A 27,552-nucleotide genomic window follows, 5' to 3' on the forward strand; every position below is an offset into this window, starting at 1 on the left:
GCAGTAACCAATTTGCACACACAAGGTGCCACAAACAACAATGAGATAATGATAAGATCATCTGTTTTAGTGTTGTTGGTTGAGGGGTAAATAGTAGCCAGGACACTGGAGAGAACGCTCCTCCTCTTCTTCAAAAGAGCGCCATAAGTGTAATGGCATCCAACCAAGGAGCAGTCGGTTGTCATTCACTTGCGAGGGTAGACAGGACCTTCTACAGTGCAGCACTCCCTCAGTACCGTGCTAGAGTGTCGGCCTAGATTTTGTGCTCAAGTCTCTGGACTAGGTCTTGAATCCACAACCTTCTGACTCAGAGGCAAGAATGCTACCAACCGACCTACACCTGACACTCTCAGTCAATAGCAACACACAGGTATACAAGGAGAAAATGCAATATGGCAAATAGTCCATCAGCAGATTTTGTCCCAGGTGCACACTTGCTTGCACACATCTACTTTTCTCATGAAAAGCTATTAAATGAAGAGAAATATAATTCTAAGAAAACTGAAGTGGAGTACTCCAAGATGTAGGTTTGAGCCTAGGATTGAATAACATCTCTTGCAAACACAATTCAGACACGACAATCTCCTGCCAACTTCTGGTCGTTCTAATTCCACCGTGTAACATTTCCTGAAATGTGGCACTAACAGTTATTTACTGGATAGACTTGTTCAAGTTGGCCACAGGGCACAGAATGTGTTGAATGGAAATCTCAGCTGCTGCATTAGAGCTGCTCTTCCTAAATTGATGCTGAGGTCTATAATTGAATCATGGATAGGGTGGGGTAGGGGAAGAGAGCACAATGTATTGAAATTAATGAGGGTTGGGGGCCTTGATCAAATCTGGGTGCATGATTAAGAACCATTCCCCTTGCAGTATGCCTGTGGATGCATGTTGTTTTGCATTTTATGCACATGCTGGATGAAGATCTCATTTAATCTAAAAAGAACTTGTGCAAATTGTTTATGGCAGTTCCTTTACACACACACACACTGAACACTTCTAAGATATGTAGTACTATGGCTGTAGTCACTAACCTCACATTGCAGCAGTGTGGGATTGGCCCAGTACAGTAATATGAGGTGATGCAGTGCATTGCCAGCATTGCGAGCCTCTACATCATCGATCTAAAATAAATAGACGTCAAATTAACAAACACTATACTTTCCAGAAATGCGCATTCTATTTTTTATTTTAATCTCCAGAGTCAGCGTCTAAATGTCAAAAGCCAACATGTATGACATCACTGGATGCATTAAAAGCGAAACCTATTGGCCACCAAGTTTATGCACCAACATAATGACTTTGTTAAAGGTGTTTTATTTAATATTCTCTTTGGATTTTGTGTGTGTCAGCAGTACTTTAACCAGGCTCCAAAAATAAGGAGAGCACTGACAGACTTCAGACTGAAAATCTAGAAGCTCAGTTATTTTTAGTGCATCAATTCCTCACCCACGTGTTGGTTTAAGTTGATTAGAATGTTCCACCAGGCTACTCTCGACTGGACCTGGCCAGTTGTTCTCCTCGGCCTCCTGACTGGGATTGCCTCCCCGGCTCCAATAGCAACGAAAGCGAGGGGAAGCTTGGAAGGGAGATGGGAGACTCTCCTCTCCAGGTCGTTGTATCCGATCTCTGGGAGGAAATTAGACCTCGGCTGGGACAGGGACTATTTCACCGGAATCAAGAGAGTGAGGAGGCTTTATTGCAATGTTGGCATCGGGTTTCACCTCCAAATCACAGCTGATGGACAAATTAATGGAGCACACACTGAAAACCAGTACAGTAGGTAGTCGGCAGCTTTTTTTTTGGCTTCTAATCCAGTTAACTGTTAACCAAATATAATTCTTTGCAACTTTGTTGGACGAGCATCTCTTTAAGCAAGTGCTGCATTGCACAGAGTTTAGAAACTTATGCAGGATTTAAAGAAGCATCATTTCTCTTTGTTGGCCTATCTGGAAAGCAATAGAAAGTTATCACAAATCATGTAGTCTTATCTTGATTGAAGTGCCTCAGCCTTTCAACAAGCAGTAATTTCTTTAAAAATGCCAGTCTGAATGTTAATATGTGTTTTAATAGTCTGTTAAATAGGCAATGATGGCTGATTGCTACAACACAATTGCCTCCTGGTTTGATAATGTCACTTGAATGCCTCAGATTCTTGGGCAGTGATAGAATATGTAAAGCTTGCTTATCTTTTGCGTTAAGATTTTGAAGGTTTAAATGCATCCGAGTACCTGACTAGGCTTCAACAGCTTTTGAAGTCTCTGCAAATAACGTTCATATACTAGAAGTTGAACAAAAATGCCACTTAACAAATTTCTAATGTTGAACATTATAAAGAAAGTGAGAAACGTGCAGAAAAACAGAATACTCGTTAACTTGCATTTTTTGAATACTTCTGCCACTCAATTGCCTCACGGATCTTAAATGGTTAAATAAATGTTGTGGACAAAAAGGATACTGTAAAAATAGAGTGGAGCATGCCAGTTTCACACGCCCCTTCTTGTTTCCAGGTAGAAATGTTATTCTTATATTCACTGTAACTTGTAAATTATTAGTTCATCTTGCAATGAAGATGACAAATTAATGGAAATTGAAGAACTTTGGACAGGGGCTGTCTTTCAAATGAAGCTTATTGTGCCTTGGCTGAAGTACAAGATCAGATCAGCTAATATTAAAAGGAATCAGGAACAGCAGTCAGTTTATTTGTGCTGCATTGCAGGCTCTGTTTTATTTAGACCATCCCCACTCCACCCTCTCACCCCACCCCCAAAACTCCCCGTTCCCCAAGATGCTTAAGTTAAAATTAGATTACATGTGCCATAGCATGACAGTAAGTGCATGTGTGTTAAGAGGGTGCTGTTTGCAAAAGACCTTACTTTTCTTTATACAGTGAGGTTAAATAGTTCAATTTCTGTTAGTCACTGTGTGTTTTATTTTCATGTTTCACTAACAACTAGTGTTAATGCAGATTCCTTTATCAATGCACTGAGATCTTCTAAAGTAATGTTGTAATTTGGTATTTGTAGTATTTCAACAATTTTTAACCTAGGTTTTTTTATAAGCACCAGCTCAGCAATCCTTCCTAGTCATCTACTTCAGTTGTTTTGTGTTTGAAATGCTGACGATCTTGCAAAATGCATGGGCCTCCTAAGAATATATACACACCGTGAGATAGACTGAAAAAAATTTGCAGCTTGTGATGATTTAATTTAGCTGCTGGCATCTCGCCTGATAAATACTGAACATAAATGCTTGACATTTGTTTATTTATGATCTCTGTTGAGAATATATTTGTGCATCAAGCACTGTTTGCATGGGTACAGTAATATAGTGGTTATGTTAGAGGTCTGAACTCATAACCTTTGAGTTCAAATCCAAACATGGCAGTTTGAGAATTTGAATTTTTTTTGAAAACATGGAAATAAAAAGCTGGTGTTCGTAAAAGTGACTATGAAGCCACTGGATTGTCGGGAAAAACCTGACTGGTTCATGAATGTCCTCTAGGGTTGCAAGCCTGCCAATCTCACCTGGTCTGGCCTACATGTGGCTTCAATCCCACACCAACGTGGTTGACTCTTATCTCTGAAGTAGCCTAGCAAGCCATTCGATTGTAGCGAAAGTCATGGAGGAGTCTCAAAACCACTTTCTCGAGGAAGCTTGGGATTGACAATAAATGCTGGCCTTGACAGTGATACCCACATCCCAAGAATAAATTTTAAAAATGAGGCACCACCTTGGCCCTACCCTTGAACCTTTTTCTACCCTTCTACAAAGCCCTGTAGCTAAATTTAAAAAAAAAAATCATTACAGATGGCTGGCCAAGCAAATGAGGCTGCAATCTTGACTAGGTTTGCCACATAATAGAAAAAGTTACTCTAGTTGAGCAGATAAGCAATGGGGAATGCTGAGAGCAGGGATTTGGTGATAATGAACCATGTTCCAGGGCTCATGCATTGGGAGTGCTAAGAATATGGTGGTTCCTGTTGAGTGATCTCAGCAGGAGATCTAAAGAAAGCAATTTATTCAATGGGGCACTGATCACTTTCCAATATCTGGCTCAATTTAAGTGGGTATTTTTCATGAGTGAACTTTATTAGTGAGTTTGGCAGACTACTTGACATCACAGCTCAGCTCGGATAGCCACACACACGCACTCTCCAGCAGGATAGTGGATTGTGGTTTGGAGTGAGAAACCTAGGACAGAATTTTGGGTTTTGGGTCAGGACCCTGCATCAGGGTCAAATGAGGGTCCTGCCCCTGCACTGTGTCAGGAACAGTCACCCAGCAGTGATTTTCCCTGAATTGGCCAACTAGTAGCCAGAGGGCGCACTCGCCATCCAATTACGGTCAGCAGACAGGCAGGCTCTCGAAGCCAATAGGAGGCCCTCCAGCATGGAAGTAGTTGCAGCCTGTCATTTCAGGCACCTCTGAGCACCTTTCAAACTTTTCAATCAAAAAATGGCCAGAGTTGCTGGGCCACCACAGTGGAGCTGGGAATCAGCATCTGGCCTGTTCCCGACATCGCTAGGATCCCACAGGCTGACTGGTGGTGCGAATTCACACGCTCACCTGTCCCCATTTGTACCCCCAGTGGGGGCTAAAATTCTGTCCCGATGTTTGCTTTGTTCAAAGAGCACTGAGGGCAACTGCTGAACTTGCAGCTGAGACCAGCTGGCTCAGCACAGGTTGACTGTGTGTGACTCAGTTCCACGTTGGTCAGTGCTTTGATGCACTGAGTAATCCAGGGAGCAGGTGATGTAAACCGTTCAGAATGGCAGATAGTCATGGATGGTAGACTGGAGAGTTCCTTTAAATGCCAATCAATTTTGCATTAGAGCAGAAAAATGTATCAGGACGGTTTGGCCATTGAAGATCATCTCTTCAGTCCTCCAAACCACCCAGTCCAGCATTCTATTGCATTTTGAAATGCTCTCACACCTTTGACTTCAATAACTTATCTGGTATATCATTCCAAATGTTTGTCGCTCTGCTCTACTGATTTGACTTAACCTGAAACAATATTCTGGGTTTGCCTTACCGATACTTAATGTGCCTCAAGAAAGGGCTTGGACTGCGTTCTTTGCAGGACATTTTGCGAGTGCTGTTGGGGAGGGTTTAAACTAGTTTGGCAGGGGGATAGGGACCTTAGGGTAGACTCAGTTGGGACAAAATCAAAATGAAAATGGAAGGCATAAAATTAATGAATGAGTCTGCAAGACAGAAGAAACAAAGGTTAGAAAATAAGAAAAAGTTTGGCAGTGCTCAAGGGTATCTATTTCAATGCATGGAGTTCAGCAAATAAAGCAGAGGGCACAGATAGACACATGCAGTATGATATCATAGCTATTACAGAAACATGGCTTAAGGAGGGACAGGAATGGCAGCTCAACGTTCCTGGTTACAAGGTTTTCAGACACGATAGGGAGGGGGATAAGAAAGGAAGGTAAGTGGCAATTCTGGTCAAAGAAACCAATACAGCTGTGAGGAGGGATGATATGTTGGAAGGTTCATCAAATGAGGCCATATGGATTGAGCTAAGGAACAAAAAAGGGGCAGTCACACTGCTGGAAGTGTACTATATACGCCCAAACAGTCAGAGGGAGATAGAAGAGCAGATATGTAGGCAAATCTCTGTGAAGTGCAAGAACAATAGGGTAGTAATAGTCGGGGATTTTAACTACCCCAATATTAACTGGGATAGTTTTAGTGTGAAAGGAACTGAGGGAGCAGAATTCTTGAGGTGCATTCAGGAGAACTTTCTTGCCCAGTATGTAACAAGTCCAACAAGAGAGGGTACAGTTTTGAACTTAGTTTTAGGAAATGAAGATGGGCAGGTGGAAGGAGTGGTGGTAATGATCATAATTCAGTCAGTTTTAACATAATTATGGAAAAGGACAGAGATAGAACAGGAGTTTTCAATTGGGACAAGGCCAATTTTACTAAACTGAGGAGTGATTTAGCGAAAGTGGACTGGAAACAGCTACTTGAAGGTAAATCAGAGTCAGAACTTTGGGAGGCATTCAAACGGGAGATTCAAGGGGTTCAGAGTAAACATGATCCCACAAAGAAAAAGGGTGATACGGCCAGATCTGGAGCCCCATGGATGTCAAGGAGCTTACAGGGTAAGATAAGGCAGAAAAGGAAAGCTTATGTCCAACACCAAGAACTCAATATTACAGAAAGCCGATAGGAGTATAGAAAGTGGAGGGGTGAAATCAAAAAGGAAATTAGGAAAGCAAAGAGAGGACATGAAAGAATATTGTCATCAAAATCAAGGTGAACCCAAAGATGTTTTATCAATACATTAAGAGTAAGAGGATAACTAAGGAGAGAGTAGGGCCCATAAAAGACCAAAAAGGTAACCTCTGTGTAGGGGCGGAAGATGTTGGTATTGTTCTTAATGAATACTTTGCGTCTGTCTTCACTAAAGAGGGGGACGATGCTGATGTTGTTAAGGAAGAGAGGTATGTGAAGTATTGGATGTGATAAACATAGGGAGAAAGGACATAATAATGGATTAGCATCCTTGAAAGTTGATAAATCACCAGGGCCGGATGAAATGTATCCCAGGCTGTTAAAAGAAGCAAGAGAGGAAATAGCCGAAGGTCTAACCATCACTTTCCAGTCCTCACTGGATACAGGTGTGGTGATGAAGGATTGGAGAACCACTAATGTTGTACCTCTGTTTAAAAAGGGAGCGAGGGATAGACCGAATAATTGCAGGCCAGTCAGTCTAACCTCAGTAGTGGGCAAATTATTGGAATCTATTCTGAGAGACAGGATAAGCTGTCACTTAGAAAAGCACAGGTTATTCAAGGATAGTCAGCATGGATTTGTTAAGGGAAGATCTTGTTTGACCAACTAGATTGGATTTTTTGAAGAAGTATCAAGGATGAGGGTTGTGCAGTTGATGTGATTTTAGAAAGGCTTTTGACAAGGTCCCACATGGCAGACTGGTGAAAAAAATAAAATGCCATGGGATCCAGGGAAATGCAGCAAGGTGGATGCAAAATTGGCTCAGTGGCAGGAAATAAACGGTAATTGTTGACAGGTGCTTTTATGACTTTTTTATTATTCATGGGATGTGGGCATCGCTGGCTAGGTCAGCATTTATTTCCCATCCCTAATTGCCCCTTGAACTGAGTGGCTTGCTAGGCCATTACAGAGAATATTTTTTTTTAAAACAACAATTGACAATGGCTTTAGGGTCATCGTTATACTAACATTTTAATTCCCAGATTAATTTAATTCAAATTTCACCATCTGCTGTGGTGGAATTCAAACCCATATCCCCAGAGTTGTAACCCAAGTCTCTGGATTACTAGTCCAGTGACATTACCACTACACCACCACCTCCCCAGCTGTTGGAGGGTTGACTGGAGGGCTGTTTCCAGTGATGTTCCACAGGGCACAGTACTGGGTCCCTTGCGTTTTGTGGTATATCTTAACGATTTGGACATAAATGTAGAGGGCATGATCAAGGAGTTTGCAGACGACACAAAGATTGGTCATGTAGTAGATAGCGAGGAGGATAGCTGTAGGCTGCAGGAAGATATTGATGGTCTGGTCAGATGGGCAGAAAAGTGGCAAATGGAATTCAACCCAGAGAAGTGATGCATTTGGGAGGTCAAACAAGGCAAAAGAATACACGATTAATGGGAAAATACTGAGAAGTGTAGATGAAGTGAGGGACCTTGAAGTGAATGTCCACAGATCCCTGAAGGTAGCAGGACAGGTCGGTAAGGTGGTTAAGAAGGCATATAGAATCCTTTCCTTTATTAGCCGAGGTATAGAATATAGGAGCAAGGAGGTAATGCTGGAATTGTACAACAACTCATTGGTTAGACCACAACTTGAGTACTGCGTGCAGTTCTGGTCACCTCATTGCAGAAAGGATGTAATTACACTAGAGAGGGTACAGAAGAGATTTACGAGGATGTTGCCAGGACTGGAAAAATGCAGCTATGAGGAAAGATTGGATAGGCTGGAGTTGTTCTCCTTGGTACAGAGAAGACTGAGGGGAGATCTGATTGAAATGTACACTGCCTGAAAGGGTAGTTGAGGCAGAAACCCTCAAATCATTCAAAAGGAGTCTGGATAGGCACCTCAAGTGCTGTAATCTGCAGGGCTACGGGCCAAATGCTGGAAAGATTAGAATAGGTGGATCGTTTTTCAGTTGGCACAGACACGATGGGTCAAGTGGCCTCTTTCTGTGCCTTAAGCCTATCTATGATTCTAGGAAAGTGTCACCACCACACCCCCTGCCCCCAAATCAAACACTGAGGGCTGGATTTTATTTGCGCAGTGTGCATTGAACTCGACGGCCTTCGGACACGGAAATGCCGCACAGCCCCCGCAATACTACGCATGGGGGCTGATTTAAATAGGGGGGTGGAGCGGCCGCCCCTCTACGTCATCAGGGCGGCCGCCGCGTCCCTGGCAACGGCGTCTGGCGCCACTGTGCAGGCGCCAACGCCATTTTTAAAGGGCTTCAAGCCCTTAGCAAAGATTTAAATTTTTAAAGGTGCATTATCATAAATCTTTATTGAATAAATACCAAGGTAATGGAGGCCCTTCCCCAACCCCCCCTCCCCCACCCCCAAATGGTCTTTTCATTGCCCAATATGAACAAATCTCACTTTATGCTCAACACGAACCTCCCCCTGCAACCATCTAACATTTGCCCTTCAACCCCTTCCCACCATACCCACAGCCAATAAGAAGTGCTTTGCTTTCCCCGTTCCCCACTTACCTGCTGGCGGTGGCCATAAAATTGGCGTGGGACGGCCGCCGCCAGCAGTTAAGTGCATTTACATATAATTTAAGTTGATTTGAATATTTCGATGAAGGCCCCACCGCCAAGTGGCCGGGGAGGCGGGGAGGGGGTTGGCGTACCAAGGTCTCCCCCACCGCCGCCGGCAATATGCGGTGAGCCCTTCTCAACGTCAGGGGTCGAGGCGGGTCTCTCCCCGCAGAACTTTATGGACACCCCTCCACCCCCGCCGTGATCCACGGCGTCAAGGGGCTGGTAAAATTCTGCCCTGAAGATTAAGCTTCTCTGATCTTCCTTCATAGCTCAGACAGCCATAATTCTTGTTGCTCTTTTCTACATCCTTTCCAAAGTCCCTGGGTCACTTCTGAAGTGCGTTGACCAAAATCATACTCAATGCATTCGCGATATAGAGAAGAGCCCACTACAAGGGAGAAATTTAACTGATTGAACCACTGATTGTTTATTGGCTTGACAATTTAGTGCTGTATTGAGGTCATGATGTCAGCCAGCACTTTCAATTCTTTGATTTAAACACATCTCAAGAATAGCAGATACAAGTAGGCTGGCAACTCATCAAGGCACCATGAATTGTATGGGTTTACTCAGCCTTATGACCCATTATGTGAATCCTGAGGTTTGATTACCAGCCTTGAAATTACTCCCATGTACCTGTTACATAGTATTTTTTCTTCAAAAGAAAATGAATAACTAGGAATTCAGCTTTTTTTATATTTATGATGGTGACAGGCACTGAATGCCAAGAAGTTCAACTTAGGCGATATGGATAAGGGCTAACAATAACGTAATCATTGAACATCTAGTGAAGGATAATCTACAGTTGATTATTGGGTAATAACAGTCATTGGAATGGATTGAAGAGCAAGCACTGGAGCCCACAGCAATCTGGAGCAAGAGGATAATTCTTGGAATAACCTAAGAATGGGCAGTTGCATTTTATTACCTTGTGCCAATTGCTTGACATTGTGTTCATTCCCAATGGGGAGACTTTTGACTTTGGGTCAGATCCAATATTGCCATTTTACACTATTGTCCAAATTCAGAGTTACTCCCAATGTGTTGGGTACACATCATTCTACTGGAGACCCTGTGAGATATCATATGACCAGGATATTTTCAGAAATAATAAGATGTAAAGATTTATCCACCCAAAAGCACAAGCCTGCATTATTTTTATAAATGACTCTTTTGCTGAGCAACATCCCTTAATGTGAAATTCTGAAACAATAAAAAGATTCAAGGTAAAGACAACACTGCTGATATATTGCAGCTGCCCTCTCTGGGGTAAATATCTGACTTCAGCGCCTGGGTAGTAATTTAGTGGACAGGATCAGCTCATTGTCGAACTTGTCCAATCTTTTTGAAATCAATGGAATGAAAGTCTGGCATTAAAAGGCCAGTGATCTGTGCTGCTGGATTGCCAGCCAGGTGAAGATGGAAATCTTTCTTTATCACACTCTCTCTCTCTCTGTCCCTATTGCGCACATATATCAAATGCACTGGCTTATTTGTTTCTTGCAGATATATTCTCTCTTTATCTGTTTCCCTTCACATTCCCTTTCTGGTGGTTTGATTTTGCTCTTTCACAATTTTAAATTCTGTTGTTTTCTGTCTTTGTTGCCATATCAAACTGGGGCTCTTTTCTCTAGAAAAGTGAAGGCTGAGAATTGCCCTGATAGATGGCTTTAAAATTATGAAGGGGTTCAATAATTTGGGGGAGCTATTAATATAAGATAGTCATAAATAAATCCAATAAGAAATTCAAGAGAAACTTCTTAACTCATAGAGTGGTTAGAATGTGAAACTTGCTACCATGTGGAATGGTTGAGGCAAATAGCATAGATGCATGTAAGGGGAAGATTGATAAGTACATGAGGGAGAAAGTTAGCGAGGGATAGGGTGACACTAAGTAAGGTGTGAGGTGACTCATGTGGAGCATAAACACTGAAAGGCCTGTTTCTGTGCTGAAAAATGTTTTGTAATTCTTTATTAGATGAAAGAATCTATAACATTATTTGGCAAACATTATTTGGCAAAGAGTAGGGGAGCTCTCGCGTTCAGTTAGGAAGCAGCACTGCCAGAATCCTGAATGTAGGAAGCCTGTTTTGTCTTCTAGACAGAGAATAGGGATGGCTCTGCTAAAAAATGAAAACTAGGGTACTCAATAGAAGATTAGGGAATGCAGAGGTCATTCCATGAGTGTGAAGAACATGGTGGACTTGATCTTTCTTCTCTTTGCCCCCCCCCCCCCCCCCCACCTCACCACAGCATAAATTGGACAGTGTGGGTTTTGCAGGCACCTGATTTACCTTGACTAAACCTGACTGTTTGACTGGGTTCAGCTGATTTCCATGCGTGAGTAGAAGGTGGTTATACTATCTTGGATTTAGCACTTGTAATATTACTTGTTCCTTTGATAGGAGAACTATTGTAAGACTCACAGGACTACAAGTAATATCCAAAGAAAATATAGGTTTTTATTATAACAACTGGAACGTATATATACTCTCATGCTCATGCAAGGAGAAATTATAAACTATAATATGAACTGTTCAATTAAATGCAAAACAGACACCTTTTGCTGCAAAACAAGATGAAGTGAGAAGTCAGGTGACCTCTCCTGTACTGCGAATACACATGGTAACTGCTGGAACCCTGAACAAATTATCATATCTGGTCAAGTGTTGAAGAAAGCATTAGAAATGTAAATGGCCCATTCAATGTTAGTGGCTACCCCTCTCCAATAAGTTGGGCTAACAATAACTTTGCAGACATCGAGACTTGACTCAAACTCAGGATAATGGATGTGGAAAAACACCACTTTATCAAGGTGGCATAGAGATGAGCAACATCCAAATCCATTGTCTAACAATGGCCACAACAGCAAACACCATTTATGGAAACCACAATGGGAGAGAAACTTGGGTCACCTGACAGAAGCCAAGTCTCTGATAAGGAGTTTTTAACAAGAGACATTTTCTGTGCAAAAAGCTAGAAGAAAGAGAGACCCATCCCAGCAAGAAGAAGGACCCTGCCAGAATACCATCTTTAAAATACCTAGAGACAGAGACAAAAGATGACATTGAAACTCCCTACCTGAGCAACTGTAACAGGATTTTGCCATTGAACTGTGACTGAAATTTAACCAAAGAAGTCTGCAGGAAAGCATCCGTCCACAGCATCCACAGCATTGGGTGTCTATACCTCGTACAATCTGGGCTGGTTGTATGTCCTCGCAACCTCTGCAGGATACCAAGTTCCTGACGCATGACCTTCTGTCCTCCTCGCAATCAGCTAATTCTGGTCCTGCTTGCCTGTCATACGATGCCTTTATTTTCCCTTGTTTGGATAGCTTGGAAAAATGATGACTGGCAACATCACCAATCACCGGCAATCCCTCTGGCCTCCGGGTACTTGCTGCAATGAACTGAAGCCTGAGGAGAGACTCCCAGTCATATCACCTCTATGTGTCAGAACTTCCAGCCTTTGTGTTGTCCTTTGCATGGACTGACCCGATATACTTGACCTAGATATTTCCTGCTATCTTCGGTGCGTTACTGAATTCATGTACTGTGACAATTCATAAATCTTGGCATACTAAAAGTCCTGTGAAAGCTGGCCCAGTTGTGCCTACAATATTTGTGGTAGCCATTCAGAGCTCTCATAGCTGCACTGCAATGTTATCATTCCAATGCACTTGATTGGAGAATCATTGTAGGCAGTCAGTGGGTTGCACCATAGATGGTCATTTCTATCAGTACATGTCCTTCAGTATACGGATGGGCAGAATATTAGCACTTGCTTTGGTGTCAATTTTTACTCTGAGCTTATGCTTGCTACTCTTCTGCGGACATATAATCCTGATCATGACGAATGCCTCAGATAGCATAATAGCATTGACATGTTGATCCAAATTAACTATGCAGAGTGCATTCTTTATCCGTATACTCCTGACAATCTGTCTCTCTGCTGACCTGATGTACACGCTTGGGCTTTTGCTGTGTGTTAGCATACCTCTTGTTGCGTTTGCTATCCTGTCTTGCAGATATTTTATCTGCATATGATCTGCCTCCATTCCTGTGTGCTGCATTTGAGCTCAGCCTTCTGCATTGCCTTGCCGAATGCCCTCGCATGTCACAAGCTTTCACTGGTCCTGGTATGACGGATAACTGCGAATAGGGTGTGTCAGGTCACATTTGCCACAAGGCTTGGCAGATCTCTGAGCCTTGGTAACCCAATCAATCATTGTAGCCACCCACAACTTGTAACTGTTGGTGCCCAGCCATGATGGCATCAAATTTCCTTCCATCATTGAGTAGTGCATCTGTGGTGTGCCCTTTCTTCGTTTCCAGCAGGTCTTTTTGAAAGGCCTCTAGTGGGGTATATGCAATTACTAGCTCTATAACCTGTTCTGACAATTCAATATTAGTGAAGTCACAATATTGAGCTTTGTCTCAGAACCTTGCAACAAACTGATCAATGTACTCATCTTGCCTTTGCCAGCAGGACGTAAGGCCAAGCCTATGTACTTGGAAATTTACCTTCACCTGGAGTTGTTGCTCCAGGAATGTCCATAGCTTGTTAGAATCCTTCTGATCCTCAGCTGACAATCCTGACATATTGATCTGTTGCAGGCCCTCATTGCCCAGTGTGATTTTAATTTTGATAGCTTGTTTCTCAGATTCACTCACTCCTTGACCCAGAAAATACTGTTCTGTTTGTTGTCATAACAATTTAAATTCAGACACCTTCCAATCTATAACTGGATATCTGAAAGCCATTGCATTAATGATCCTGCTTTTTTATATAAATATCGGACTTTTCATTGGTTTTCTTTTCACAGGCACACTACATTTTTTCTTGTTTAGACAGATTCATTTTCTGCAGGCATGCCCCTTTAAGATTGAGACACTACAGTTGCTTTCTATTTATACGGCTCTTTTTTTTTTAAAAAGAGGGCTGTAGCTTGCAGTACCAGCATCTGCCACAACCAGGCTCTCTCACTGTGCTGTGAACTTCCAGTGGTGCTATTGAGTTCTTCTTTCTCTTTTCGGCTTAGGCCCCGCACACAAATAAAAAAACAGGAAAACTAAAACAGAAATAGCCTCAGCTACTGCTTTTTAAATTTTTCGACCCACTGCCAGATTAGGTGAAAGCTCCAATCTCTTGGCAAATTGCCTGCTGTATTTAGAGTTTCAACACCTCCCAGGGTACTGTTCATGGTCCTAGCTTGCTGCGATGTTGCTCTCCTGAATTTTCAGCCACTCCAGGTAGGCAGCCTGCTGTTCTTTGTTCTCACTTGGTATGTTCTTCAGAAAAAAAATCAAATGTTGCCACAATGTAATATTTGGTGGTCTTCAGAAAAAAAATCCCAAACATTTCCACCATGTAATAGTACTTCTTCCTTTGATATGTGAACTAATATAAGACTCAAAGGGCTACAAGTAATATTCAAAGAAAAGATGGGTTTTTATTATAACTTAGCTGGAACATATATATACAAACAGTTACTGCACAAGCCACATCTAGGCACATCTCATTCTGTCAGGCTACACCCACATCTCCCTGGCCATGTGTGACGTGACATCACTTCCTCCAGTGACCTTCAATTACAGCTCTTAAGGTGGTCTTCTTAAGGTCATCCCAGAACAGCACTCACTCCAAATAGGATAGGGAAATTGTGTGTCCCTAAAGGACTAGTGGCATGCCATCCAAGCAGATGTTTATCCTAGTGCCTGTTGTCAAAAACATTAATCAAATCACCTCCTCCCATATATTGCAGACATGGACCTAACTAAAATTGAGTGAAAGTTGGTAGCTGCCTTTTGCAGATGCTGCTATTCAGGGGTGTGACCTAGCATTTTCTGATACTGGTTTTCTATGGGTGTTCTTCAAGGACAATGTTTGTCCAATTTTAGAGAAGCTTAAAGGATGGCAGTTTTTTTGCATGAGGAAAAGGCTGGTCATGTAAATGAGCAGAAATACTGTAGTGTCATCATGTATTAATTCAAGCATTGGTTTGAAGACAAAAATATATCTTTAAACCAGTTAGTAACCTGAAATTAATGTGGGAATGACATATATCTGTATTGGATATAATCACTGTTGCATTATGAGCTGTTATCTGAAGTCAGACAAAGTTTTCCCATGGGATGATACAGTCCTATGAAGAGTCAATATTTTGGTTAATGGAGTGGGAGAACAGCTAGGAAATCATATGTAATTTGTCATCTCAGTAATGTCATGCACTAGTGACATTTTAATATTTTTGCAATGAATGGCACCAGCATTGTGAATCGTACAATTTTGTTGCCGTGCTAGGGAAACTTTTTGATTTTAAAACAATGTTTCCTGAAATAATAGTTAGCATTTATTTGTGTGTATTTGAATAATACCTGTGTCAGGCAACTCATATTGCCCAATTAATCCAAAGGTGGTGCCATCTTTGCCCTCTCCAAAGTTGACCTTTGCATCACAATTTGTCTTAGCAGTATAGAGAGATAGGGGTGAAAATATGGTACCATACACTGGAGTCTGAAGTCAGCATGCCATGAAATGTTAGGATGCCAAAACATGTCCACAATCTTGAACACACTGAGTTTCTGCTCAGTGCAATACCACTGTGGCAAGATACGAAGTGAATCTCGGGTACTTTGCAAAAAAAAAGAGGGAGGGAAAACTTGTAGAGACTCTCATTTGGGATGAACTCACGCACCTCCTAGCAGATAGAGTGACATTGATGGAAATTTTTCCATTCAAGAACTAAAACATGAAGGAAACTCTTAATTTTTTCAGATGAGTTTTAAGCAAGTCTTAAATCTGCTTCACTAACCCTAAATTCAAATTTTCTTTCAAAAAACTTATTTTTTTAGGAATAATCTGTCATAAGATCATCCTATTTTCTTCAAGACACAAAAATATTACAAGGAGTTTTCATTGCCCCTTATGGTCAAGGCAACATTATATTGCTACCATAATTCTGACTGAATAAAATGGCAGCACAACTAAGGAAAGTACAAGTGCTGAGTGTTTGTCAACTCATAAAGCTGGATGTGTCCACCTGGGAAACCTGGAGATTTTATCCATGGGTGAAGCCTTGACCATCCATCATGGGGGCCTAGAGCTTGTTATGGGCTACCTCAAAGGATGAAACCATTTCATCAGAGGATGAAACCATTGTCTGTACAGGGAAACCAGAGAATTGTGATTGAGGTGTCTGAACCATCCCAGGAAAACCATTAAAGCAGAAAAGGCCTGGACAAAGAAAAAATATTCTTCTGAGGAGCCTACATTAGGAAATTCCCTTTGAGGAAACTCTAGGTAAGCTAAGAAAAATGCTTATTTCATGCTAGAAGTTCACTTTAGATTCAGGATTGTTGCTGGGCTGGAATTATGAAGAACATGTGCTTTCCAAATCCAGTTCTAAAATTAGCAGCCAAGGAATTATTTTCAGAAAGTAGCATTGGTGTGTGTTGGGATGTATGTGAAGTTACATGTTTTGGCATTCGGTATGTTAGATTTGGGTTAGTTTGATTTTGTTGAAATCAGCCCTATCAACTTAAGCTTATGTCTTTGAAAAACAATTACAGGCCTAAAATGGAAGAAATTGTAGCAATAACATTTGAGTGTCAGAGGAAATAGAATGACATTTATTCCTGTGCAGTGTATGAATGAAGAAACATCTTAATGTTCAGAAGCTTGGATAAGGTTTGTGTTTCTGACAACAGTAGCTGTGAATAATGACCTTGTTAAATTTTGAATTCTTACTCTATACTTTTTTTCTCAGACTCAGCATCTCAGATCATTCCAATGTTCAAATCCTCACTCCAGGGACTTGAGCACAAAATCTAGACTGACAATCCCACTGTAGTACGAAGGGAAAACCACACTGTTGGTGGTGCAATCTTTCAGATGAGGCATTAAACTGAGGAGCCATCTGCTCTCAGCTGGATGTAAGCGATCCCACGGCACTATTCAAAGAAGAGGAGGGGAATCCTGGCCAATATTTGTTCCTCAACTATCACTAAAAACCAGATTATTTGGCCATTGTAACCCCTATGTGCTCAATTTAGCTGCCGAGTTTCCTACATTATAACAGTGGCTACACTTCAAAATAGTACTTCATTGACTGTAAAGCACTTTGGGATCTCCTGAGGTGCAAAAAGCACTAAGTGCAAAGCTTTCTTTCTTTTCAATGCGTGTCCAAAACCAAAACCAGGAAAACTATGATTGCTGTATTTCAGCTTGGGTATTTTGGGTTGCCTCACATGACCCTGCTTGATTTCGGAAGGCTTGGGCTACAAAATGTCCAACAGATTTATAAGGAATAACTGGATAAATGAAAAATAAGGAGGTTTGGGAAGTTTCTGAACTATCATCCAACAGTTCCTTTAAGGCCTTCTGGTTAGGCTCTTCACCGCCTGGTACAAAAGGGTAGAGTTTGTGTGGTGCACAATCTGCCCATTTGTATATCAAAATTGCAATCAAGGTCTTTCAACAGCATAGGACCCCATCCAAAACTGTTATAAGAAACAATGCCACACTGTACACAGTTACAACAGATACAGCTGAACTATTCTTCTTAAGACATAAAGTAACAAATCATTGCATCAATGACACTAAATTACAGTGTAACCTGACACCGAGCAGCCTATTTTCAAAGGGTGCCTGCTGATAATCATGTGAAAGAACAGCAGGCCAGTAGTGGATAATCAGAAGTGGGGGGTGTTGGCCATGGTTGCCCAAGCCCTCTCTATTTAAGGCAGGTCTGTAAATGAGCCCATCAGTTTTGGATGGGGTCCTATGCTGTTGAAAGACCTTGATTGCAATTTTGATATACAAATGGGCAGATTGTGCACCACACAAACTCCACCCATTTATACCAGGCAGTGATGAGCCAAACCAGAAGGCCTTAAAGGAACTGTTGGATGACAGTTCAGAAACTTCCCAAACCTCTTTATTTTGTTTTTGTGGGGGCAGGAAGAGTTGGAATGCTCTTGCTCCACAAAAATACTGCTGCCAGCTTGTCGACACCCTGCTTGCTCCGGGGTCTTTGGTCACTCAGCCCTCTCCCCCACACCAACCTCCTCCTCCCCAGGCTTGCCCTGCACGTCAGCTCATCATTTGAACCAGCAGATTTTCCGTCCTCCCTCAACTGGAGAGTTGCAGTGGAACATTTGTTTAGTGTCTACAACTCACTTGCTTGCATTCAAGTGAGGCTTGAATTGAGAATGGTCCTGGCCTCCCAACAACAATTTCAGGTGCATGGTATAGCTGCTCTGTCAACTTCACGCATATTTTGGGTACTTCCAAATTGCCCATGTGGTCCTTAAATACTTTACATAGGAATTTGATGTTAACCATCCGTGGATGACCTCTCTCTCTCTCTCTTTCTCACACTCTTTCACGCTCTCACTCTCTCTTGGCTTCAGTTGAACAATTCAGACCATTTGAGAAATATTTTTCAAACATTAGCTGGGACAAAGCCAATTCAAATACATATCTCTTAAACTCAGATAGCGTTATCAAACATAGATGCAAATAAAACTATAAAAGATTTGGATTTGAATTGAAGAGTTTGGTTCCTCCCTCAGGCACCTGACGAGACAATCAAGTCTGGTTATGTATCAAAATAAGTTGGTTATTTTCTGTGAGTGCACCTAGTTGTTAACCCCTTTAGCAGGCAGGATTGAAACGTAACAGTATATCAGACACAAAAATAATAATTTTTTGTGACAAAAATCCTTTGTTCAAAGCATGGCAATTTTATTCCTCACTGCCAGACCAAGCCTGGAGAATCAAACACATTTGTAATAATCTCTGGATTATTACCTGATCCGTGTGCAAATTGGCATAGGGCAAATAAGACTAGAGAAATAAATGAATGCATGGCTCAAAGACTGGTGTGGTAGAAGTGGGTTCTGGTTCGTGGGGCACTGGCACCAGTACTGGGGAAAGTGGTGGCTGTACCGTTGGGACCATCGAAGCCTGAACCCTGCTGGGGCCGGTGTTCTAGCGAGCTGCATAACTAGCGAAGTAGAGAGGGTTTTAAACTGAATAGTGGGGCCAAGGAATCAAATTTGGGAAGATATGGTAAATCAAGGAGTAGAGACAAGGCAAGAGAGAAAGATATTAATGTGGGAAATGATAAACAGACTGTGACAGAAAGGGACAGAAAGTACCAATCTAACAGTAAATCAACAGATAAGGCTAGAGGTTACAAAAATAATAAAAGGACACAACTAAAGGCTTTGTATCTGAATGCACATAGAATTCGAAATAAAACAGATGATTTGAGAGTGCAAATAGAAATAAATAAGTACAATCTGATAGCCATGACAGAGACATGGCTGCAGGACGACATAGATTAGGACCTGAATATTGAAGGATACATGGAATTTAGGAAGGACAGGAAGCTAGGAAAAGGTGGAGGAACAGCTCGGTTAATTAATGATGGTATTAGTGTAATAGAGAGGGATGACCTAAGTTCAGGAGACCAGGATGTAGAAGCAGTTTGGGTAGAGATGAAAAATCATAAAGGCAAGAAGTCACTTTTGGGAGTGGTGTACAGGCCACCTAACATTAACCACACTGTGGGACGGGGTATAAAGGAAGAAATTATGACAGCTTGTCAGAAAGGGGAATGGGGAATTTTAACCTATATATAGACTGGAAAAATCAGGTGGGCAGAGGTAGCCTAGATGAGGAGTGCATAGAATGTTTTCGGGATAATTTCTTGGAACAATACATTCTAGAGCCAACCAGAGAGCAGGCTATACTAGATCTGGTGTTGTGCAACGCGATAGGAATAATTAATGAACTCATAGTTAAGGCCCCACTAGGTAGTAGCGATCATAATATGATTGAATTTTACATTCAGTTTGAGGGAGAGAAGCGTGGGTCCAAGACTAGTATTTTAAACTTCAATAAGGGCAATTATGAGGGCATGAAAGCAGAGCTAGCTAAAGTGAACTGGCAAATCAGGTTAAGGGATAGGTCAATAGAGATGCAATGGCAGACATTTAAGGGGATATTTCAGAATACACAGAATAGATACATTTCAACGAGAAAGAAAAATTCCAAGGGTGGGACCCACCATCCGTGGTTAACTAAAACAGTTAAAGATAGTATCAAACTTAAAGAAAAAGTCTATAATTGCGCAAAGATGGGAGTCAGGTCAGAAGATTGGACAGAATATAAAAAAAACAGCAAAGAAGGACTAAAATATTGATAAGGAAGGTAAAAATAGAGTATGAGAGAAAGTTAGCTAGAAATATAAAGACAGATAGTAAGAGTTTCTATAGATATTTTAAAAAGAAAAGAGTTAACAAAATGAGCGTTGGTCCTATAAAAAGTGAATCTGGAGAATTAATATTGGATAATAAGGAGATGGCAGATGAATCGAACAGATATTTTGCATCGGTCTTCACTATTGAGGATACAAGTAACATCACAGTATTAGCTGTAAGTCAGAAAATGGAAGGGAGGGAGGAACTCAAGAAAATTACAATCAGCAGGGAAGTGGTACTGAACAAATTGTTGGAGCTGCAGGCTGACAAGTCCCCGGGTCCTGATGGACTTCATCCTAGGGTGTTAAAAACAGTGGCTAGTGAGATAGTTGATGCATTAGTTTTCATTTTCCAAAATTCCCTAGATTCGGGCAAGGTTCCTTTAGATTGGAAAATAGCGAATGTAACTCCTTTATTCAAAAAGGGATGGAGACAGAAAGTAGGAAACTACAGGCCAAGAAACAAAGGGCCATAGTGCAAAATAATGCTAAAACGATTAAGAATGTTAAAAAGACAAGGCTAAAGGCATTGTGTCTCAATGTGTGGAGTATTCACAATAAGGTAGGTGAATTAACCACACAAACAGATGTAAATGGATACGATAAAGTTGCGATTACAGAGACATGGCTGCAGAGTGACCAAGGATGGGAACTGAACATCCAGGGTTTTCAAAATTTAGGAAGGAAAGGCAAAAAGGGAATGGAGGTGGAGTAGTGTTGTTAGTAAAAGAGGAAATCAATACAATAGTGAGGAAGGATATTAGCTCAGAGAATCCTGATGTGGAATCTGTATGGGTGGAGCTAAGAAATACCAAGGGGCAGAAAATGTTGGTGGAGGTTGTATATAGACCCCAAACAGCAATGGTTATGTAGAGGATGGCATTAAACAGGAAATTAGAGATGCATGAAATAAGGGTACAACTGTAATTATGGGTGACTTTCATCCACCAATAGATTAGGCAAACCAAATTAGCAATAATACTGTAGGGGAGGAATTCCTGGAGTGCGTACGTGATAGTTTTTTTGGACCAATACATTTGGAGCGAGGCCTGGACAACGTATGCCAGCCAAGAGCGACGTCTCAATTCATTCCATCTTCGCTGCCTTCGGAGAATACTTGGCATCAGGTGGCAGGACTATATCTCCAACACAGAAGTCCTTGAAGCGGCCAACATCCCCAGCTTATACACACTACTGAGTCAGCGGCGCTTGAGATGGCTTGGCCATGTGAGCCGCATGGAAGATGGCAGGATCCCCAAAGACACATTGTACAGCGAGCTCGCCACTGGTATCAGACCCACCGGCCGTCCATGTCTCCGTTATAAAGACGTCTGCAAACGCGACATGAAATCGTGTGACATTGATCACAAGTCGTGGGAGTCAGTTGCCAGCATTCGCCAGAGCTGGCGGGCAGCCATAAAGACAGGGCTAAATTGTGGCGAGTCGAAGAGACTTAGTAGTTGGCAGGAAAAATGACAGAGGCGCAAGGGGAGAGCCAACTGTGCAACAGCCCCAACAAACAAATTTCTCTGCAGCACCTGTGGAAGAGCCTGTCACTCCAGAATTGGCCTTTATAGCCACTCCAGGCGCTGCTTCACAAACCACTGACCACCTCCAGGCGCGTATCCATTGTCTCTCGAGATAAGGAGGCCCAAAAGAAAGAACATTTGGAACCAACTAGAGAACAGGTCATCCTAGACTGGGTATTGTGTAATGAGAAAGGATTAGTTAACAATCTTGTTGTGCGGGGTCCCTTGGGGAAGAGCGACCATAACATGATGGAATTCTTCATTAAGATGGAGAGTGAGAGAGTTGATTCTGAAACTAGGGTCCTGAATCTAAATAAAGGAAACTATGAAGGTATGAGGCGCGAGTTGGCTATGATAGATTGGGGAACGTAACTTAAAGGGTTGACAGTGGATAGGCAATGGCTAGCATTTAAAGAGTGCATGGATGAATTACATCAATTGTTCATTCTTGTCTGGTGCAAAAGTAGAACAGGGAGGGTGGCTCAACTGTGGCTTACTAAAGAAATTAGGGATAGTATTAGATCCAAGGAGGAGAAATATAAAATGGCCAGAGCAAGCAGCAAACCTGAGGATTGGGAGCAGTTTAGAATTCAGCAAAGGACGACAAAGAGATAGATTAAGAAGGGGAAAATAGAGTATGAGAGTAAGCTTGCAGAGAACATAAAAACTGACTGTAAAAGCTTCTATAGATATGTGAAGAGAAGGAGATTAGTGAAGACAAATGGGGGTCCTTTACAGTCAGAAACGGGGGCATTTATAATGGGGAACAAAGAAATGGCAGACCAATTAAATACATACTTTGATTCTGTCTTCACAAAGGAGGACACAAATTACCTCCCAGAAATGTTGGGGAACATAGGGTCTAGTGAGAAGGAGGAGCTATATGAAATCAATATTAGTAGGGAAATGGTGTTAGGGAAATTGATGGGATTGAAAGCCGATAAATCCCCAGGGCCTGATAATCTACATCCCAGAGTACTTAAGGAAGTGACCCAAGAAATAGTAGATGCAGTGCTGGTCATTTTTCAAAATTCTATAGACTCTTGAACAGTTCCAATGGGTTGGAGGGTAACTAATGTAACCCCACTATTTAAAAAAGGAGGTAATGAGAAAACAGGGAATTATAGACCGGTTAGCCTGACGTCGGTAGTGGGGAAAATGCTAGAGTCATTATAAAAGATGTAATTATAGAGGACTTGGAAAACAGTGATAGGATCGGACAAAGCCAACATGGATTTACGAAAAGGAAATCATGCTTGACAAATCTACTGGAATTTTTTGAGGATATAACTAGTAGACTAGATAAGGGAGAACGAGTGGATGTGGTGTATTTGGACTTTCAGAAGGCTTTCGATAAGGTCCCACACAGATTAGCGTGCAAAATTAAAGCACATGCGATTGGGGTAAGGTACTGACATGGATAGAGAACTGGTTGGCAGACAGGAAACAAAGAGTAGGAATAAATGGTTCTTTTTCCGAGTGGCAGGCAGTGACTATTGGGGTATCGCAGGGATCAGCGCTACAACCCCAGCTATTCACAATATACATTAATGATATAGATGAGGGAATTAAATGTAATATATCCAAGTTTGCAGACAAAACAAAGCTGGATGGGAGTGGGAGCTGTGAGGAGGATGCAGAGAAGCTCCAGTGTGATTTGGACAGGTTGAGTGAGTGGGCAAATACATGACAGATGGGGTATAATGTGGATAAATGTGAGGTTATCCACTTTGGTGGCAAAAACAGAAAGGCAGATTATTATCTGAACGGTGATAGATTGGGAAAAGGGAAGGTGCAGTGAGACCTGGGTGTCCTTGTACACCAGTCGCTGAAAGTAAGCATGCAGGTGCAGCAGGCAGTTAAGAAGGAAAATGGTTTGTTGGCCTTCATAGCGAGCGGATTCGAGTACAGGAGCAGGGTTGTCTCGCTGCAATTATACAAGGCCTTGGTGAGACCACACCTTGCGTATTGTGTGCAGTTTTGGTCTCCTTACCTGAGGAAGAATGTTCTTGCTATGGAGGGAGTGCAGTGAAGGTTCACCAGACTGATTCCTGCGATAGCAGGACTGACATTTGAAGAGAGATTGGGCCGATTAGGCTTGTATTCGCTAGAGTTTAGAAGAATGAAAAGGGATCTCATAGAAACCTACAAAATTCTAACAGGACTGGACAGACTAGATGCAGGAAGGATGTTCCCGATGGCAGGGGAGTCCAGGACCAGGGGTCACAGTCTAAGGATACGGGGTAAGCCATTTAGGACTGAGATGAGGAGAGATTTCTTCACCCAGACAGTAGTGAACCTGTGGAATTCTCTACCACAGAAAGCAGTTGATGCCAAATCATTAAATATATTCAAGAAAGACTTAGATATAGTTCTTAGGGCTAAAGGGATCAAGGGGTACAGGGAGAAAGCGGAAACATGGTACTGAGTTTGGACGATCAGCCATGATTGTATTGAATGGCGGAGCAGGCTCGAAGGGCTGAATGGCCTACTCCTGCTCCTATTTTTCTATGTTTCTATGTTTTCTATGCTAGCTTAACATTTGTCTTAGGGAAAATGTTGGAAGCTATTATTAAAGATGTTATAGCAGGGCATTTAGAAAAATTCAAGGTAATCAAGCAGAGTCAACATGATTTTGTGAAAGGGAAATCATGTTTAACTTATTTATTGGAGTTCCTTGAGGGAGTTACATGTGCTGTGCATAAAGGGGAACTGGTGGATGTTTTGTACTTAGATTTCCAGAAGGCATTTGATAATGTGCCACATCAAAGGTTATTGCAGAAAATAAAAGCTCATTATGTAGGGGGTAACATATTGGCATGGGTAGAAGATTGGTTAGCTAACAGGAAACAGAGAGTAGGCATAAATGGGTCATTTTCTGGTTGGCAAGATATAACGAGTGGTGTGCCACTGGGATCTGTGCTGGGGCCTCAACTCTTTACAATTGATATAAATGACTTGGATGAAGGGACCAAAGGTATGGTTGCTAAATTTGCTAATGACACAAAGATAGGTAGGAAAGTAACTTGTGAAGAGGACATAAGGGGACTCTAAAGGGATGTAGATAGGTTAAGTGAGTGGGCAAAGACCTGACAAATAGAGTATAATGTGAGAAAGTGTGAAATTGTCCACTTTGGCAGGAAGAATAAAAAAGAAGCATATTATCTAAATGGTGGGAGTTTGCAGAGCTCTGAGATGCAGAGGGATCTGGGTGTCCTAGTGCATGAATCACAAAAGGCTAGTATGCAGGTACAGCACGTAATTAGGAAAGCTAATAGAATGTTATCGTTTATCGCGAGGGAAATTGAATACAAAAGTAGGGAGGTTATGCTTCAGCTATACGGGGCATTGGTGAGACCGCATCTGGAGTACTGTATACAGTATTGGTCTCCTTATTTAAGGAAGGATGTAAATGCGTTGGAGGCAGTACAGAGAAAACTTACTCGACTAATACCTGAAATGGGTGGGCTGTCTTACGAGGAAAGATTGGACAGGCTAGGCTTGTATCCGCTGGAATTTAGAAGAGTAAGAGGCGACTTGATTGAAACATATAAGATCCTGAGGGGTCTTGACAGGGTGGATGTAGAAAGGATGTTTCCCCCTGTGGGAGAATCTAGAACTAGGGATCACTGTTTAAAAATAAAGGGTTGCCCATTTAAGACAGAGTGACTGCAATTAAAAGGAATTGAGTTTGTAAATCGTTTGGGTAAATCCTAGGAATGTGATTAGGCACTATAATAAATGCAAGTTTATGTATTATATCAAAATCATAAATTATCTGAATTCCAACAGTTCTGGTGCAATTATCAGTTTGATATTTAAGTGGTCAATTTCAAGGCTCAGTATTAAAACAGGAGGCAAAAGGACCATCATTTGAGTGGTGAGGGTTGAACTCCGAGACTGAGCTTTACTCTGCGCATCATGCAGGAGGAACCCAGAAATGCCACTCATACTGAATGTGGGAGTGCTCAGCGCTATCTCAGTTGGTACTAAATATTTAATTCTATTGCCTTTTCTTATCATAGCAAATAAAAAAGCGAAAAGGATTCATCGTGTTATTGAGAATAACATCTATCAGTGATATTTCTTTTTTTTATTTAGGTCTCTTAATGATTTCTACAGTCGAGCTGGGAGTTGTCAGTCTGTACGGAGTGAAAACTCGCGCCTTCATTGCAATGAATAGCAAAGGCCGATTGTATGCAACGGTGAGTGAAAAAGCATATCCTGTTCTTCTGTTGTAATATATGGTATTGTAAAAACTTGCATTAGTGTTGTAGTAACCTGTTTCTACTCCAGTTGCTCATTTTACAAGTTGCTGCTAGGTGAAGAAAGACTATATGTTTAAGTTGCCCCTTTATTTGACCCAGGGCAAATGTTCAGTTTGGGGCCTTTACATTTTAGACAATAACATTAAATACTACTGACTTATCTGGTGTCGAAGCACACCGGACAATTGTGAAGAGGCATGTTTGCAATAAGTAATATGAAAATAGCTGACAACATGATAAGCAATCAATTAACACAAGAGTAAATGACATCAAGCGACAATAAAGATATTCCAGTACATGAGCTGTTTGATAACTCAAACTCATGGCCACAATGGTATTTACTGCTTCAATTCTGAAGACAATATTATCACTAGAAAGCGGTCAAGTGGAGCAGGAAATGAGGCGAGGGGAATTCACAACTTACCGCATGATGCTGTGCAGCGACTTTCTCAAGATAAGATTGAAAACTCATTGTATGCCACGAGCACTTATTTCAAATTGCAACTGTACAGTGCATCGCTCTACTATTCCAATATATTAAATTGCGCACAGCAAAGGCGGGCTGATGTCAACGGTTGTCAATTTCAGCTGAGTGTGACAGTATTAAGTGAGGAGGAGCATTGCTGGGCTAATGGAGCTTCTGTGTGCTTGTTCTCCACTTTGCAGAGTAAGAAAGGTTCTGTTTGGGGAGGTTGGGTGAGATGATGCATGGATATTTTTTAATGATCATTGTAGAAATAATATGAATGATTATCAACTGACAATTTTATTCTTTCCAAAAAAAAACCCCTCTCTTTCAGGCGGCCTTCAATTATGAATGCGAATTCAGAGAAAGACTTTTGCCAAACCGTTACAATGTGTATGAATCAAAAACGTACCCAGGGATGTACATAGCATTAAGCAAACATGGAAGAGCAAAGAGAGGAAGCAAAGTTTCACCCATCCTGAGAGTTACTCATTTTTTGCCTCGATTTTAAAGAAATGGATACTTGAAGTTTCACAAGACATAATTTTCATGGAAGTAGGATTGCAGAAGAGTATACTGTGTACAGGACATTCATAGATTAATGTTAACTTATTAACTTATATGGAAACAGCATAACATGTAAATATGTATTACTTTTTATAGTTATTTTGACAAGTGAGTTACTTCATTAATGCTGCTTTTTTAAAAGAAAGTATGATTGTGGGCATACAAAAGGGTACTCACCATATAAGGCAGATTCTATTGTCAGCCCAGAACAACTAGTTAATTAAGAGACCAGTTATCAGCTGCAAAAGGAAATGGTGTAGATATATCATCTCATTTCCTACACCAAGGAGAGCCATGTGAGGGAAGCATTTGTGACATTTCAAGTACTTGCTGCTGCACACCAAAGTAACCTCTGATTTTCAACCAGCTGGGTAAAGATGGGTGTAGCACATTGATGTCATCCATTGAGGATATTGGGAGTGTAGTTCTTTCCCCTGTTTTTTGGCAGTTTTCTCCTGTCTACTCTTCATCTACTGACAATTTTGACATCTTTCTGGTCTGTGGATCTATGGCCTCCTCAGAACCTCAAGGGTTTCTGGCTCCAAGGGGTAGAAATGGACATGGCAGGATTCTGAGCGTGTAATCAATGGTTATCAGACAGTGTGCACCCTAAACAGGAAGTGTGAGGTTCAACAAAAATTGGG

General features: G+C 41.5%; 1 protein-coding gene across 1 annotated transcript; it reads left to right on the forward strand.

Annotated features, from left to right (window-relative positions):
• Positions 1–1,734: 1,734 nt before the first annotated feature.
• LOC137384034 (fibroblast growth factor 6-like) lies at positions 1,735–26,852 on the forward strand. The gene is made up of 3 exons (XM_068057598.1): positions 1,735–1,779; positions 25,709–25,812; positions 26,676–26,852. The coding sequence occupies exons 2-3, from the start codon at positions 25,717–25,719 to the stop codon at positions 26,850–26,852; spliced, it is 273 nt and encodes a 90-aa protein (XP_067913699.1). The 5' UTR covers positions 1,735–1,779; positions 25,709–25,716.
• The last annotated feature ends 700 nt before the right edge of the window (positions 26,853–27,552 follow it).

Source organism: Heterodontus francisci, chromosome 25 (assembly GCF_036365525.1).
Source record: "Heterodontus francisci isolate sHetFra1 chromosome 25, sHetFra1.hap1, whole genome shotgun sequence".
In the NCBI taxonomy this organism is placed as follows: Eukaryota; Metazoa; Chordata; class Chondrichthyes; order Heterodontiformes; family Heterodontidae; genus Heterodontus; species Heterodontus francisci.